The sequence below is a fragment of the Tamandua tetradactyla genome, chromosome 3, assembly GCF_023851605.1.
Source record: "Tamandua tetradactyla isolate mTamTet1 chromosome 3, mTamTet1.pri, whole genome shotgun sequence".
NCBI classification, from domain to species: Eukaryota; Metazoa; Chordata; class Mammalia; order Pilosa; family Myrmecophagidae; genus Tamandua; species Tamandua tetradactyla.
The window spans coordinates 193,705,851-193,723,743 of record NC_135329.1 but is presented as its reverse complement, the minus strand read 5'-3'; the positions used below and the strand labels follow the sequence as shown (position 1 = coordinate 193,723,743).

The 17,893-nt window shown below is 39.3% G+C and overlaps 1 protein-coding gene and 1 long non-coding RNA gene across 10 annotated transcripts in view; one reads left to right on the top strand and one right to left on the bottom strand.

Annotated features, from left to right (window-relative positions):
- ARPC2 (actin related protein 2/3 complex subunit 2) overlaps positions 1-17,317 on the bottom strand; it is a 44,189-nt gene extending 26,872 nt beyond the window's left edge. Inside the window, exons 1-8 of one of the 9 annotated variants that reach the window (XR_013173059.1) lie at positions 17,022-17,317; positions 16,406-16,487; positions 10,144-10,179; positions 8,840-8,874; positions 7,471-7,583; positions 3,577-3,622; positions 778-964; positions 21-114 (exon numbers count right to left, since the gene is read on the bottom strand). Coding sequence is in view for 8 of the 9 variants with exons in the window: in XM_077155096.1 (XP_077011211.1) it covers positions 21-114; positions 778-964; positions 3,577-3,622; positions 7,471-7,583; positions 8,840-8,874; positions 10,144-10,179; positions 16,406-16,487; positions 17,022-17,028 (600 nt within the window). In the remaining variant the exon portion in view is untranslated. Of the gene's footprint in view, positions 1-20; positions 115-777; positions 965-3,576; positions 3,623-7,470; positions 7,584-8,839; positions 8,875-10,143; positions 10,180-16,405; positions 16,488-16,693; positions 16,816-17,021 lie in introns of those variants that run through there. The other 8 variants (XM_077155096.1, XM_077155097.1, XM_077155098.1 and 5 more) reach the window with 8 other exon arrangements.
- LOC143678085 (uncharacterized) lies at positions 16,403-17,683 on the top strand. The gene is made up of 2 exons (XR_013173060.1): positions 16,403-16,888; positions 17,036-17,683. It is a non-coding gene; the product is annotated as an uncharacterized LOC143678085 (long non-coding RNA).
- Positions 17,684-17,893: the final 210 nt, after the last annotated feature.

Sequence of the window (17,893 nt, the reverse complement as noted above, 5' to 3'; positions counted from 1 at the left end):
CCAAGATGTCCACTCCATACCTGCATAAATACCTTTCCAATGACCACATCGTCGTCATCTTTAAACACTGTGCTGAAGACTACTGTGACTCTGTCCTTTTTGGACTCAACATACCTGATGGAAACAAAACCCATGAGATTAAGTACAGAATGAGGATGGGGTCTTATCAATAACTTAATCTACAAGTGAATGAGAAAGTATAAGTCATAAATCTCTTCATTAATTAAACAAGGTGTGCCAAGAAAGACTAGGACTCAGGGCTAAGAAAGTCAGAATAATAAATGCATGCCCTACAGGAGGCAGGAGGTAGAAATTATCCAAAATAGATTTCATTAACTTATGTACAAGGCATGACATGGGATCTAGAGTTAGTGATTCTCAGAACTCCATTTTAAAATTTTTATTTTTTATGTATTTTGAGGTTCATAGTATGCAGATAATCTAAGAGGTCCATTAACACAGAACCTCTGATCACTCTCTGCCTCTTAATTATCTGTACTTTATTCTTTAAGGGACTCAGAATGATGGTGTCTTAAAGAGCAGCACTGGATTTTCTTCATATCTTTTGCTTTCATATCTCAGTATCTGGACACTAGGTGAAGTGGTTTGTTTTTTCCTTCCTATCATCTAGATCCTGCCTTAAGGAACTTTATTGGAAAAACCCTTCAGGGTTATTTACACAAGAGTTCAAGGTTTGATGCAGTCATATTTCTTCTAATAAGGGTCATCTTAGTGTAACAGCTAAACCCAGGCATCAGGACCAAACTCTATACTCACATGGTCTCATCATCCCTATAATGGATAACTGCCCTGTTCTCTCCTTCCTTGCCCTCTTCTTGGAACTGGAAGTATTTCTCAAAGACAGAGGCAAAACAATTTCGTTTCAACATGCCAGCCTGATGCACAATTGAATCCTTGGATGCAGGGAGATTTTCAAGGTCATATAGCAAAGAGACATTGTATCCTGAAGGAGGAAAAAACAAGAGGCAGTTATACTTAAAGAAAACAAAAAGCTTACTGATCACTCCCAAGTAAAGGGAGACTAGTGGTTATCTTGAGAAAATATAAACTTTTCAGATTCTAATGCCATATTCCTTTGTCTCAGCATCTTTTAACTTGGGTAGTTTACAGGATAATTTCCATCTATCTTGTAGGCCAATGAGGTGAAATATAATCTCAATTCTTTCAAATACCTGTAGACAAATAAATATATAGCTAATCAACAAATGCTAAGCAGTAATTTGAATTAATGTCAAAGATGACTGATTAAAGCAATGGAATGGAAGAAAATCATAATGTGAGAACTCTTGATTAGAAATTTAGTGTTCCAGAGATAGTTGTCAAGGAGAAATGCATTACTACAGGCTATGGCATGAGTCACAAATTTTTCTGATGGTTTAATGTGCCAAGTGCCAATATGGTCAGGAGCTGGGTAGCTTTCTGATAATAAGATATAATACTCTTTGCACACAACTGCAAACCCTTTGTGTGGAGGCAGGGTATAGAAAGACCTAAATATACAAACACATGCACATGCGCACACACACACACACACCTAACTTAGAGCTTTTAGTTTTACATTGTAGAATTTTTAGCATATTTTAAAAATATGTTATTTCATTTGACTGCCATAACAAGCCTTTGAAGTACACAGGTTATATCAGGTTATTCTTGTTTTACGGAAGAAAAAGAGGTTCAAAGAAGCAAACTGAACTGTCAAATGCAGTATGAAAGAGGTATAGGCAACTCTGTTCTGCAGTGAAGAGAACTGGGTCTAACTCCTGGCCTTGCCACTTCATGACTGTGGAAAAACTGCCTTACCTAACAATTTCTTCATCTGTTAAAACGGGTGGTAAGATGAGGGAGACGATTGTGAGAATTAAAAATCTCAACATGTGTAAAGCACCTACTGATTTTACAAAAACATTTGTACTCCAGTGAGCAACTAATAACTGCCAAAACTGTATGGATTTCACACCTCTGAATACCTCAAATCTCTATACCATGTTACTATGCTATTTTTTCCCAGGAGCAGTCTTGTGATCTGCATTTTTTGTTGGATCTAAGTCTCTGAGGACATGGACTGTTTACATGTCTGTTCTCAACAGTATTTAGTACATTTTTTGGCACTCTAGTATTAAATACGTAAGTTAAATACACAGTATCAATTACATTCCATTTGGGGTATGGCAGCCCAAAACCAGGCAAGTAAATATGACTATAAGAAGGTAAGGTAAATAGGGAAATAGAGTTGAGGTTTGCTAGCTTTAAGAAGTCAAATAAAACAAACTAAAAAACACCATAGCTAAAGTCAGACTTCAAGTAAGAGTTCTGATATGATGAAGAGAACATACTGAGGATGATGAAAAGTAAAAATCTGAGTTTTTCAAACTTGCTTAGGTAAACCCAGGTTGTACTCTAGTCATTCTTAATTTGGGATTTGAGCTGTGTCAAGTATGCCCACGAGTTCCTACATGACTTTTCTGTTCTAGGTCTATTTGTTCTTTCTAATTCCTTGATTCCCTCTAAAAGGTACAATGTTACTTAGCTTTTGTTTTTTATTTCTGTGATAATTTGGGGAACAGCATATTTCAGTATTCTATAGGATGCTGTCAGAGCTCCCATCCACCAATACTCTGAGTAACAAGTTGTATTCCAAAGGGAGCTTTCTGCATTACTTCGTTTCCTGAGGAGAAATACAGGAGATATAATATGCTATTCTAAAGAGGGTGGTGAGGTGAGGTCATATAATAAAAATGTCAAAAAGAGGCGAGGAGGGAAGGGAGAGAATAAGCTAGCAAAAGAGTTACTGTTTTAAAAAAGACAGACCTACCTACCTTAGAACAATTTAGTAGTGAAGATACCAAACTATTTCTTGAATAACAAATGTTATGTTCAAATAGCCTTGCTACTTAACCCTTATTTTGGGGTCTTGCTAAACGGCTAAGGATGTGAGACATAACCACTTCATTTTAGGGATGAAAACACGGTTCAGATTTTCCATTTTAAGGTAGTGTAATAGAGCTGTTCTAATCAAGGGCGTACATGGTACTTTCAACCTTCTGGACTTGGAATGAATGTACAAATCAACTATTAGAAGAAAGGATTAAAGAGAGCACTGACAGTTTTGTCACTTGAAAATGGGAAAATAGTTGTGAATATTCTCTTCCTTCTCCAAATGTGCGGAGTAAAGAAAAAGGTCTTACTGGGGCTGAAGGTAGGAATCAGTATTTGCTTAGCTTCTCCTCAACAGGCATTTTAATCACCATGATTACAAAGGAAGCCCTCTGGCTGAAAGGTTAAGGAAGAGTCACTTGGCCCCATCAAGTAATTGTCGAAATGAGATACACCAAATCCATTCACACCATGTCACTAACCATACTGAACAAAGCAAAGCCCCTTGAAAGCCATTTTTATAGAGGTAGTATAAGTGGGAACTGGGCTTGTGCAAAAATGTTTATAAAATGAATATTTAAACTAAATTCTTTGGCTAAAAAAAAGCATAAGTCATACAAACAGTGTATGGAAATACGTCTCTTTCCAGGTCATTCTACAGTCACACATGTTATTACATACCTGATTCCGGATTTACCAAGAAACTCCCGTACACCCTCTTTAATAACTAGAAAATACAAAAACAAGTACATTAATTCAATGCCCTTGACAATAATTTCATTATTTAGAAAGCACTGTATTTGCCAAACTCCTAACTTTTGTAACTTTCATTTAATAGATGGCAAAATGGATATAGAGAAGGAAACAATTATCTGAGTTACCAAGCAAGTTACTCAGAGAACTGAGATTAGAATCCAAAAGCTTAGCCTGGGATCTGTTTTTCCATGGAGGCTTATCCTTCACTCTTTTGAACTTGGCCGCACACTTTACATGTTCTTTATTTTCCTCCAGATCTTACACTGTACTTAACCGTTTTGTTTTTAAAAGGACAGAAGGATGCCAAACTCAAGAGAACAGATACGTTATCTATCAACCATGCCCAGGTCAAGCCACTAACCAAAGTGAATGAAGAGATTAAAAATAAGATTACTGGGAACTGATTTCAGTTAGCCTGCTTATCCTGTATGCTTCAAAATCACACTTAGTCCATAACCAGTCTTTAATGCAAAGAATAATGGGTGACTGAATCCCAGTCAGCTATTAATAGTGATGTGTCCCTAAATGTCTTTTTCCTAAAACAAATACTGCTGGCTATTTTCCAGCTTTTTGAAGTAAGCACCAAAACAAAAGCCTTTTCCACATCTTCCTATTTTTTTCTCTATCAGTGTGAATGTTTCACCTGGTAAAAACTGCTCTCAGGGTGAAAGAAATTTCTTCATTTTTGGTAAGGACAGTTCTGACTTAAATGTTATATGGGACCATTAAGTAGTAAAAAGGCAGCTATTTGGAGACAGAAACAAAGTAAATAATAGAGCCATTAATCTAATACTTTTTTTTTGGTGCTTAGCAATCTATAAATTTAAGAGGCAAAACACTGACACGGATTATTACTAAACCTCCTTAAGTTAGTGAAGGAAGGAGTCAACAATATTTTACAAGATGAAACTGAGGCCAATATATTAAAACTCAGCAATAGTACCAAGCTGCAGGGTTTTGTCTGGAGGCACCTAGTCAATCTGTAATACCAGCTCACCACAAACACATGAATAATCCACAAGTATTTCTGGGATACTAGAATCCCCATCCCTCCCCGCAAAACCCCCATATTTAATTTATGACAAATTGCCATTAAAAGTGAACAAAACCACAGATTTTCATTTGAATTATAGAAATTATACATGCTTGTTTTAAAGAATTATATTAGTTAGAGAAAGCCATGGTGAATGCACGGAGCACTAGAGTACAGCTTCACATAAGCAGAGACTCCTGTGACTTGTTCAGAGCAGTGGTCTCAGGGCCCAGGGCAATGGCTACATACAGCGACATGCAATAAGTGAATGAATACTGATGTTCTCTTCTAATTTTATTTTTAATTTATGCATTAAAATAAAAACACACAGGAGCAAATCATATATTTATACCCTATTTGAAAAAATTATTTCCCCACGTTCTCAAGTATCCTTTGCAATGGCTGCAGATAGTCTACTGAACAATATTTTCTTAATATTGCACATATTTATTTAACCATTTTTCCTATGGTTGGAAGAAATTCTCAATCTGCAAAACTTGGACAATAGAGTGGACCTCAAAGCATGAATCAATGATCACATTTGTTTATATAAAGGCAAAGGATAAGTAATGCCACATGTATGTAGTTCCTATTTGGTGAGCATCCAGCCACCTTTGAGGAATCTCTTCTACAGGAAAGGTATTGGAGGGAGCTGCTCAAGGTCACAGAGACAGATGGTGGCACAGAGAATTGACATTCAAGTGTCCCACATACCACTTCTAAAAAGTTTGGGAGAAAAACTAGCATGTATATCCTACAGCAATTTTAACCAGCATGCTGCCTCTGAGCCATACTTCTGTACCCTAAGAACTACTGGTACTTGAAGGAAAGGATAATAAGACATGGGAAAAACAATAGCCCCAAAGATTTAAGGTTACTAAATTAATATTCTGAGATCTAAGAGGATCTCAGAGCCACATTTATACCACATCCGACTCCTTTGCTTCCTCCCCTTGGCAAAACCAGACAAGGCTTCCCTGTTTACTTCACTTGTGCTTTTAACAACGATTTACTTTTCAATCTGCACCCTCTCTCCCAACCTGAAGCCACTCATCATCAGCAGACCTTCCCACCCTAACAGCAGGGTGTTTCTATCTTTAAAGAAGCTTGTGACAAAGAAGTAAGCTCCTGCAGCTATCACAGGCTGGTCACTGTTTAACTAACCCAGGGAGCCATTTACTGCACACCCTGCTCTAACACTGTAAATGTTCCTTACTCCACCCACTCGAGTGGGTGGGTTTGTTGGCTCTTTGACCCTTGTGGTAGCTACAAGAATAGCAAAGTGTTCTGGAGTTCATTGTTAAGAACAGCACAGAATGAAAAGAGATTTAAGAACACCAGCTCAACACTTCCTCTCCCTTTCAATGATTACCATTACACCTAAACCTTTAGAGAGAGAGGATTATCTAGGGAGAATAAATATATAATTTTTCAGTTGTCTGTTCAAACAGTTGTCTTCAGGAAATTATCCTGTAGCTAATATAAAGCACAGCTGTCAAAGCCACTTGTTTCTTCTTATTCTTTATCTGGTAAGGAATGAGTAGCCATCATCTTTTATGTAAGAGTACTTCATATGTTTTAGATGATTTAGGTCTTCCTTCTGAAGCTTTTCTTTTTCAGATAAAATAACCCTAAATCCAACTTCTCTAAACTTTTCCTCTTCCTTTCAACTTAGGTTATGGGAAAAATTAATTGCATTTGATTAATTAATTTATAAAGAAATGACTATCTATGACTCTTAGTATTTTGTTTGGTTAACATCAATTTTAGTTTCCATACCAAAAAACTTGTACTTTTGATCATCTCCCTTAAACACTCTTTGTATTACATAAATTTTAAATAATTCAAAGGCTACTACTCTTATTCAGAAAGAAAAATAATAGAAATGGTTGTTCCTTCCTCATTCAACAGATTAAAGAGAACCTAGTTTGTTAAAACTGAAATATTTGAAAACTGATTCAGGAACTGAGTCATGCTTCCTGCTTTGCGACCCAACCACAACATGCGTATACTGGTGTAACAGCGTTTTTTTTCTTCCATAAATGGTTCTCCCTAGAGCAAGTATAGTTCAGTAGGAACCAAACATGCTACTTTAGCTATCAGAGTCAGTGAACAGGGCATCAAGAGTTTCATAACATATGAACATTCCTTTGTAAGAAGGGATGCTAAGGTAGTTAAAGGCAGAGGAAATATTAAAGAAGCCACCTCTAAAGAACATTAAATTTAAAATTTTAAAGGGCAGATTTATATTCCAACTTCCAGAATGTGAAATTAAGATTATAAAATTTAAACAGGCTAGAAATTATACATCTGCTTTGACAATGTTACAGAAATAGAATGGAACTCATTCTTGCAAGAGCTGTATCTTACTGCCAAGAAAAAGTATTCTTTGCTACCTTTTCAGAGGACTAAGGCTGTTTTTGTTTTTATTGTTGTAGAAAATCCTGGTGTGTACATAATTTGAAAAAAGGCAAGCATATTCCTTTAAAATCTTAATAAAGTTATTATGCTTGGTGTAGAACATCTTTATTTCTCCAGAATAAAAAGCAAGCAAAGAGTCTAGACCTATTCTAGGAAGCATCCCCCTTGTTTATTTTACACCATTATGGGAAATGGACTCAAGAACAGCTGGTGCGGTGAGTAAGTCGCCCAGACTGCCCAGTGCCATGCCAGTATCATGAAGAAGGTTAGGATGATTCACTGCCATGGGATTTCTATGAGTAGCAAGCTACCAGCAAAAGGTAAGGAGGAAACAAGACTCCTAAGGAAAATGATGTGGAACTTACCTCGTCAGCACCATGTGCCTGAAGTTCCTTATAGAATTTCAAAGAAATACTGACCATCACTTTTGTTTTGTCTCCATTAGGATTTGAAATATGATAGAGGACCCCATCAAAATCTGTGAGGAAAGGAAATTAAAGACTGCTTAACCTGGAAGAGGGGAATTATTTTTCTAAGCACCAACCTTACTGCAGGCTACAAGCAAACCCCCTTTTAAGAAGGTAGATAAGTAAAATGGCATTTATTTTAAATCTGTGGGGAATGTCAGTGCAACACTAGGTTAGTATTGCTGAGTACTTTGCTCTTTTCTAAAATCACACAGCTATTCTTACTTTTATGATGATGTATTTTAAACATGTATAAAAGTAGAAAGAATAGTATAATGAAACTCCCTACCCACTGGGAGGCTTCAACAACGATCAATCTTGTTTCATTTAGATACAACCCCTCCTTCCAAAATTTATTCTGAAGCAAGTCCCAAACATCATTTCAACCACAACTACTTCAAAATGAATCATTAGAAGAACAGATAACTGTTTTTTTTTTAAAACACACACTCATAATACCAATGTCATTTCTAAAAATATTTAACAATTTAATATAAATTAACCAGTCAAGTGTTCATATATTCCCTACTGTCTCCCCCAATTGCTGTCTTATTTGAATTAAGATACAAACAAGAAATAAGTAAGCATTTGCTTATCTCTTCATTGGATTTTGTGTATTACCTGTGTATTTCCTGAAACTAGATGTTGAGTGCCATAATCTAGGGAGCTGGCATGACAGTCACAGGAGGGGATCTGGCTTTGCTGGTTAGTAGAAAGGGAGAGGATGGTACCTGGACTCCAAGTAACAGCATTTCAGAGCTGTAAAGTCTTCTAAGATCATCTACTCAAATACCCTCATTTTATAGACAGTGATTATGTAACTCCTCAAAGTTTACACAGCAAGTGAGTAGCATCAACACCTAATTCTTTAGAGAACAGAAAGCAGTAACATCTCTCGCTGACATGATGAAGAAATCTCTAACGTTCTGATGTTTCCCCACTATTCTACCAGGCAAACTAAATGATAGCTACTTGAAGATAATAATGTATTTTCCAAATTAAAAAATAAAACAAAAACTTTTAGTTGGTACCACAAAATTAAACTCAACTGCTAAGATATCAGCAGGAAACTATATAGCTCACCAAATTCCAATATCAGTCATCGATGGATTAAATAAATGAAATGAACATCTAAGTTAAGGACCTCAAAAAGACTTGAAAACAAAAAGACAGTAACCAAAATGTCAAAGCTTATTTTAGGCACAATTTTGTTTTCTATTTTTTATATTATGCCTTTTCTTAACAAGGTTGAAATATTACTACTTACCTGCAAATGTTACTTCTACTGCTTCTGGTTTGTTTCTGCAAAACAAAACAAAACAAAACAAAACAAACTCACTTAAGATAATTTTATAGCTGCTTGCCTTCAAGGGGACTGAGGTTTATTACTATCAGACCACTCTGTATAAATCTTAAGTGTACTGCCAATTCAAGCAAACAATTTTCTCATGCATGGGAATCTTTGCATTTGCTAAATGTGGGGGATAAAAAGGAAGGAGGGTATCTATAGCTTTTGATTTTCACCTACTATGGAATTTCTTGCTGCAGTTGGTGCTTGCCTTCAATTCTGAATTCCTTAACAACATGATACACATATGTTTGTATATGTGAGCCATAAAATGCCACTTTTTGGCCAATGCCTACTCCAAGATATAGTGGGGCATTTACTACAATGTAGAACGGTTTTAATTTGCTCAAAAGTGAAAGGATGATTTCAGGTCATAAGATAAAACAGCATGTTAAATTCCATTTCAAAGTACCTGGGCAATCTTTTAAGTGCCCCCCATATCTTTCCCTCTTCCTTTACATCAGCAAAGGATTTACCACTCTTCTTTGTGAAGCCTTCTTCTACCTGATTCTACTCTAGGAGACTTTTTTTTAAAATTCCAGCTCTGTACTTGCATAGGAAGGGTAGCACAAAATAACACTAAAAATAACATGAGAAGAATAGTCAGGACACCTGTTTTCAAACTTTAGCTTTTTCATCAGGTTCATGTTTTAGAACAAATTAATTAATAACATAAGTCTTTGTTTTCTTATCTACCTCAGAAAATTGCTGAAGATAAAACAAGAAAGCAGACCTGAAAGTAGTTATCCTGCGAAAGGCAATGACTGCCTAGCACTTTCTGGGTGATTCCCGATTCAGGGACTTCTAGTTGATAAATGCTGTGAATTATTACCTAGAAGTCAGGACATACATCCTAGCTATAAACAATAGTGGTTAATTAACCCTAGTGAAAAGCTACTTTACATGCTTTCCCTTCTTTTCCTCAAAGCCCAGTGGTAGAAAAGCAAAGGAAGACTCTACAGCTTTATCAGCTATTTATAACAAGTGATTCCACTCTGTTTTATGGGTAGCAGACAAGATATACAAACTCACATTTATTTCTGAACTAACTTGCTCAAGACCTCACAATCAGCCACCTATCTTGACTCCTCACTTGTAAAAAGAACCAAGACTGAGTTGCCCTCTAGAGTTGCTGGGAAATAACAGAATATATAATGTAGTTTATGATTGTTAAAAAGCTGGTGCTACGCGGGCCACGGTGGCTGAGCAGGTAGAGTTCTCACCTGCCATGCTGGAGACCCGGGTTCGATTCCTGAAGCCTGCCCATGCAAAAAAAAAAAAAACAAAAAAAAAAACTGGTGCTAAGGTAAACAGTGCTTTTTAAGGAAATTGGCTTCGATTAAACATATGTTAGTCCTGCTAAAATATCAGTCTCAATGAATCACACACAAAATTCTACCCTGCTTCATGGCCATCCGCATGATTTAGGAAAAGCACTTTAGATGTCTAAGAATCAAGTGGGTTTATGGGGAGGCAATGAGTTCAGAATGCAATGAAGAGAACTGTACTGAATATTTAAATTGCTACTGAGCTTTCATTTTGAAACTGTAGCCAGGAAACTAAGGCAATGAATGCCCAACGATTATTCCTCACCTCTAGAAACCAAGAGCAAAGATGGAAGAAGTAGAAACATCCATCTACTGTCCATTTGAAGGAAATATTAAGACAATGCACAAAGGTAAAAACCACTGAGGCATATCTTCTTGGGAAAGTCTGGCTGTGTCAAGCGGGGGTTTATAAGTCTATATTTCATTGCTTTGCATGTGGTTGGGTTTTTTGTTTTAACTTTTAGTTGTTTTTTTTTTTTTTTTGCATAGGCAGGCACCGGAAATCGAACCAGGGTCTCCAGAATGGCAGGCGAGAACTCTGCCTGCTGAGCCACCGTGGCCCGCCCTTAAACTTTAGGTTTTAATTCAGCCAACCACCTGATCACTCTCCCTGTAAAATGCTTCATCAACAGACCTGAGAAAAATCAAATACAAATAACTTTAGGGTTTAAGTTGCAAATATTTTGATTCTCTGAAATTCTCAATTTCTTTAAGTCATAAAGTTCCCTGAGCACAGATTCCCTGTGGGGAGAAGTTTCTGAAATCCATACTAAGTGGTTTGTTGCCTGGCTTAGGAATATCTGTCAAGTCATTGGCATTAATATTTTAGCTTATAATTTATGGCTGCACAAAAGGTTTTAGAGGAGAAAGGCTGCTGAGGAGAGCATTAGGCCAAAGGAAACTTCATTAGAAGTCATGTGGGAGTCAGAGGTCTAAGAACTCTGTGCCACAACAGGAGACTGTACCAAGCTTGAAATAAACAAAATAGAACCTTCTCAATTCTAAGACTAGGTGTCTGTTATTTACTTCTGTGGTTTAAAATAGTGGAAATAGAGGGGATTAACACTGGTCTTGACGGGAAATGTACCACTCAGACCCCAAAGATAAATGATTAACTCTTCAGTCATTTGCTAAAGTTTCAGATACTGGGGGTGAGCTTAATCAAAAAAGCAAACCCTTCAGTCTTGACCATTTGACTCAAATTTTGTCACTTACTGGGTATATAACCACAGGCAATGTTACTCAAATGTCAACAAAAGTCAGTTTCCTCTACTACACTTGGGGATAAAAATACCTACCTCACAAGGTTGTGCAGAGTAAGTGAGATATGTATAGTAGTTTGCCAACCAGTGTTTCTTGAATTCATTACAGATGTGCTGTGATGAGCCCTGAGAGCAGCTAAGTGGCAGGGTCTCTAGGCTTAGCCATTTGTCAGAATGTACCATACAAATATTTTCACATTCTGTGTGTGTTGTATCATAAACAAGGTCAAGAATCACAAGTGAAGAGTGGCCGCAAGAATCACAAGTGAAGAGTGGCCGGCACAGTGCTTCATACAAAGTAGTTACTCATTAAATGTTTACTCCCTCCACCAAAGCCCTAGTTTTCTCAACTGTAAACGGGAACTGTTACACAGGAACATTGTGAAATTAAATGAAACCATGTTAAAGTATATAGCATAATGCTTGGTTCACAGAAGGTGATCAATAATTAGTTTTTTTCTCCTAATCAGATTTTGAAGTTGTAGTTGAGAGAGGTTTTGGGATAATGGTAACTCCCAGAACCAGGAATTGATTAGCAGTACAAGGAGAAATAGATAACTCTTTAGTAATGTCAGACTGTTGTAATCTCTAGAATCCTAGAACAAGCCAGCTGGATAAATCCTCAGGGTTACTGAATGGATAGCCCAAAACACTAAAAGATATTCAATTCATTCAAATGGGTTTCAAGAGGAATTCTTAAAATCTTCTAGAAAAAATTTTCTTCTCCTCCTTTTTAACGAGTTTCTGGAATGAACTGGTCAGTCAATAAAGGACTCTTGACAAATGCATGACCTAGGCCTTTTTTTTTCACTAAGGATCTTGGCGTTTTTTACTCCTGAATGCATCCTAGGATCCAACTCCTTACTTGGGCATTTATCCCTCTTCCGTTATCCCTTCCATGAGTTGAATTAGAGGTATTACTGAATTCTTCTCACTATAAAGGTTTCTGATCACTTTCCTTTAAATCCTATATAAAGCTTTCATCGTTCTACCTGAGCAAAGCGTACAAAAAATGGACATTAGATAAGAGGTAGTCTTACTATCTCTGCCAAGTCATATATCACAATATGGAGAACAAAAGAACTAAAAGCTGATTCACACAATGTCAGAGAAGTGATAATCTCTTAAAGAAAGCAGGAATCATGACACTGGCTTCGATCATTCCTTTCAGAAACATTTACTGCCCATACATAAATTGAGGATACTGGGAAAACAAAACTCCATAAGGAGCTGTCAGTTTGGTGAAATGTAGCTCTGGGGCTTCATCCCCAAACTGGTCCCAAGGAGGCTGGAAGACAAGCAGCAGTGTGTTAACAACCTGTAAAAAGACCATCCAGATCGCCTTAGCAAGCCAGCCACTACATCCCATTTCTTCTAAAAGCTTAAACAATGTCCTAATTCCAAATCATTTCAAACCAGTCTGTCTCTCTGAGGACAGATGCAGCATATTTGGGAATGAGAACAAGGTAGCAGCAAGATTTAATTTATTCCTTTCTCAAATTCCTCCCACATCCTCGCCCACCCCAACTGGCACTGCTTGCTTACTGAGCTTCACTCCCCCTCAGAGAACCAAAGCTCCCCACAATATGCACAGGCTGTGGCAAGGAGCCACCATGTACTTAAAATCAACAGCAATTCTCATCTGACAGCATTTCCTCAATTGTGGACTCCAGACTCTAGCTAAGTAGCCAAGCCTAGCTTCTGAGGCTGAAAAGGTTCTTGGCGCGTATAATGTAACAAGAGAAATTAATCTGCCATATTACTTCTGGTTTAATTGGAGATCTGGGTAAGAATTCCTAAATGAAAAGGCGCTGATGTTGATAAGACCTGAATATGTGGTTACGTGCAGTGTTGGGTACAGTTTTTTAATCAGTTGCAACCTCTTAGTTTGAAGGTTGTCAGAAAGACAATTTACCAATAACTATCATTTTGTGAGGGTGTAAGGACTGTTTCAATAAACAACTTTTCCAGGTATGTGGTGGGAAAAAAATAAAATACGATCTGTTTGCAATGAATCTTAGCCTTTGTGTGAACTGCTACCAAATTAAAAGCTAATCAGGACCAAATGTATCCACTTAAACAGGTTAGATGACAGACCTGCTTTACCCAGAAGAAAACTGAGACTTTTAGTAGGATACCATAAGGCAAGAAGATCCAGTAGGATGTTCTGAGAGTCTTCGTTAAAAAATATCAACCCCCAAAGGAAAATTAAAGCAACTGTACTCTACATGTATATATACATATACACCACAGAACTATTTTAAAGACTAACTCATGCTTACATTTTCAGTAGATGGAATAGTACTGTTCAACTGAACTTTACGCAATAAGGAAAATATTCACCATCTGCATTGACCGATTCAATAGTCACAAGTTTCAGAAATGTGGCTAGCATGACTGAGGAACTCAATTTTTAGTTTAATTAAATTTTAATTAAGTTTTACATAAACATAAATAGCCACATGCAGCTAGTGGCTATTGTGCTGGACAGCGCAGAGCTGGAAGATTCATTCTGGAAAAGGTTGCTTTGAACCCTCATTTCTTCATTTGGTTTGCTCTGAGAAGTGTAAAAGCAGGTTGGAGCTGACCTCTCCTTGCAGGCTTGCATACTGGCAAAGCCTTTCAAATCCAAGCCACTGCTTCTCTTTAATATTTCTCTGATCTCCCACCCAACCCTACGTTAACAGCTTCTCTATAACCTTGCCAATAGGTCTCTTAAAAAGCCCTCTTTTCTCTGCTCTTGTCTTGGTGCTGAACATTGGCGGAATCCCATACATGTTTATGATCATCACACCAGTCATCCTTTGCTGGAAGTTCTGGCATAGGCATGTGCTGTAATAAAATATCTAACTTCTTTCCTGCTACCTCATCTTACTGGTGTGCCTGGAAACTCAAACTTGACTTGGAAGCAGGCTTCTGCTGGTTGTTATATTTGCAATCCCAGAAAAGCCCTACCTACTGGGCCTAGTATCATGGTCACTTTTCAACTGTTTTTCAGCAGAATAGATTTTGAGTCTACTTATTTAAAGTCACATCTCAAAAAGAAGATGGACCAGAATAAAAGTCAAAACTAGCCCACCCCCCACATCCAACTTTCCTACAATGTGTATCTTTCTAACAATTGTCCTGGAAGTTCTAATTTATGATTTCTTGATTTAAGGGCCTGCTTTATTTCCTCTGAAGAGGTTAGCTGCTAGTTTTAAGAGCAATTTTCTAAAAGAAAAAGAAAGTTGAAGGTCCAAATAGTGGGTCACATTCTGTAATCACAAGTTAATAATACCCAAGTAGATGTGAACATACTCCTACATTACAAGGCATGCCTCTACTTGAAAATACACAGACATTTATCTTGCAGCCGCCAAGTTTCATTCTTTGCTAGTCTAGACTTGAAAATGCATTAAAATCGGTTGAGAAAATGCAGAAGTTAACTCAACTTCCTCCTATGTGCTACAGTGCTCAAAAAAGTACACAGCAATTGCCCAAAATAAAACCTCGGGCTGATTCACTTGAGTATTTAAAACGCAAAGGAATTGGTAAGAGGCTAAAGACAAGAAGTTAACCTAAAATATAAGCAACTGCAGGCGTTGGCATCAAATGGTAATGCTCACTGCATGTGTTACTTCAAGGAAAGTCATGCTTTGTTTTACAGATAAAATCTGGTGTCTTACAAAGGAGAAAGAATAAACTATATTTTCAATTTAAGTAGTCTGTTAAAAGTACCCTTTTAATTTTTTTTACTACCTTGAAACCACAAGTTCACTATGACTACTTAGAATTTCCCCTCTGCCAATACTCTTTCATTTGTAGATCTCCAAGCACTTACTTTCCTATTTCTAGTTCCCAGTTCATCAGACTCAGTTTGCAATTATTTTCTCAACTATAAAACCAAAATGTGAAACCCCAGCTTCACAAATGGGGAAATGAGGCAAAGTACTAGCCACAGGCCACTTTTCTAAGCTTATATTAGAAAACCAAAGCAGCTTTGGAGGAGGGGTTCTTTTCTATTGGTTCTTGTATTTGACTAAGACTGTCTTGGAAATACGTTCTATGCCCATATTTAAAAAGGCCAACAGTAAAGAAGGCTAAGAACTTTTTAGACTGGGCCAGGATTACCGCAGAAGAAATCACAAACCAAGGGTCTTGTATAAGAATTTATAAGACAAACAACCTGATAAAGACTACGAGAACTTCAAAGACAGATAAAGAAGGGGTGTGGATTGAAGGGCTATTAGCTTTGCTTGAGAAATATGCAACAAGATGGCCAGTTTCTTCTCACAATAGGGTCGGGGAAGGGAAACTAGACAGATCGCGTTTTTCCGGTTGCAAGACTGGATCTGACTAGGGAGAGAGAATGGGTGTGAAGCAAGCAAATGCTTTCAACCTTCTCTCCTACACCTTTGGAGGAGGCGGTGGGGGTAGGGAGCAAGAATGGTGGCGGTGATGTGGGCATGCATCTTCTCTTCTCCAGTTCTGGGAATCCCTGAAAACTCCTTTCAACCCAATTCCAAAACCAAAAGGGTTCTCTTCGGACGTAGAAAACAATGACCAGCACGACGGAGGGAGGTGGTACCCCCTCCTTGCTTCAGAGGGCAAATGGATCCTCCAAGAAGAGTTCCGACCCCAACTGCCCTCACGCCCCAAAGGACTTCTGCCCTTTGGCAGGCGCACTCCTGACCACTCACAGCTTCCGCATCCCTCCTCCGAGCTTCGCCCCACGCATCTCTGCCCCTCACCCCACCGCGCCCAATCTCTTCCCACGTCTACCGGGCGGCCCCCCACCCTGCCAGACCACCATCCTTCTCCTTCAGGTCTGGGGGAGGCTGGACGACACCAGAGACTGGCGAGGGGTCGGTTCTGCTCCTCCACCACCCCCAGGGCCCCAGCCATGCGCTCACCCGGCGGCGGCGTTCTCGAACTTGAGCGCAAGCGTCTCCTCGATGATGCGGTTGTTCACCTCCAGCAGGATCATGGCGGCGGCTACCCCGGGCAGGGGAAGGAGAAACGAGGGCGGGTAAGGGTGGGTAAGGGAGGAAAGGACGGAGGGAGCGGCCCTGCTGCCCCCTGAGGAGAGGGGCTGGGTGCGGTAGGATGTACGGGAGAAGGGGACAGGGACCAGGGGAAGGGGAAGGGGAAGACACGCGCGCTAACCCGCGCACGCACTCACTGTGGAGACAACCACCCACCCGACAGACCTGGCCCCCGAAGCCTGAACCCGCCTGCCGAGCCGCCGCCGCCGCCTCACCGACAAGCCCGATCCCCGCCCAGCCCCCGGCTCTAGCCGGCCACTTCCGCTCTCACACCCACTTCCGCTCACCGCCCGAACGCGCGGCCCCGCGGCGCCATTTCCGCTCGGATCTTCCTCGTGCACGCGCACGCAGGCACGCAGGCACGCCGGGGGTGGGGTGGGAGGGGTAGGTGGCCTGAGGCGGCGCGTGCGCAGGCGTCTTACCGCCGCCCTGCCTCTGTTTTCCTACAAAGCCGGTTCACAGTTGATTCAAGATTGTCCCCTACCTGTCATTCCCCAGGTCCTGCGTCAGTGTTCAGATTCTCCGTTCCGCTTGTTCCAGAGGTCCAGCCTCCCCTTCCGGTCCTGTCCTTTCAGAGACCCCAAAAGTAAATCGCTCCTGATATCTCCCATCCGGCTTCTTTTCTCCCGGTTTGTTCGTTCTCTGTGTCCCTTCCTCATTCCACGTTAAAGACTGCCCAGCGGCATCGTAGTGCATTCCTGTCTCCCACAGATACTTAGAAGGTTCTGGCTGTGTGCTGAAGATACAGTGGTGAACGAAATAGATGGGGTCCTTCCCTTGTGGAGCTCAGGGTCTGGTAAAAGAAACTGGCCAAAAACCACTCAAATATATAATTATAAATTGTTAAAAGGGCAACGAAGGAAAGGAGCAGGAAGTCACCCTGGTGAATAGGCGAGTTAGATGTGCCTCCCCAGATTCCTGTCCTGCCTCCATTTCTGTGCCTGCGGGAGCTTCCTCCGGGTAGTTTTCTCTGGCTTTGAAACCCCTTACCTTATTATATCTCTGCTCCAGCAGTTTCATACTCGAGCAGTTTCATACTCATTCGTGTGCGGGATCTGAACTCATCTTTGTGCTGTACTTTCTGCCCATGTGACTTGATTTGTATTTTCCCTCCTCCAAGAAGTTAATAAACTTAATTGAGTGCTACTACATGCAATAATTTATTTTCCAAGTGCTCTGTAGGGAGAAGGGATCCAAAAACCAAAAAGCTAGCCCATATCAAAAAGACAGCCATTTAGAACCGGTTTTTTTATTTACTGCGGTGGATAAACTTCAGAAATTGCATAGCTCCCCAAATTAAATGTTATATGCTAATGTTTTAACATTAATGTTTATTGTATTAAAATAATGCATATA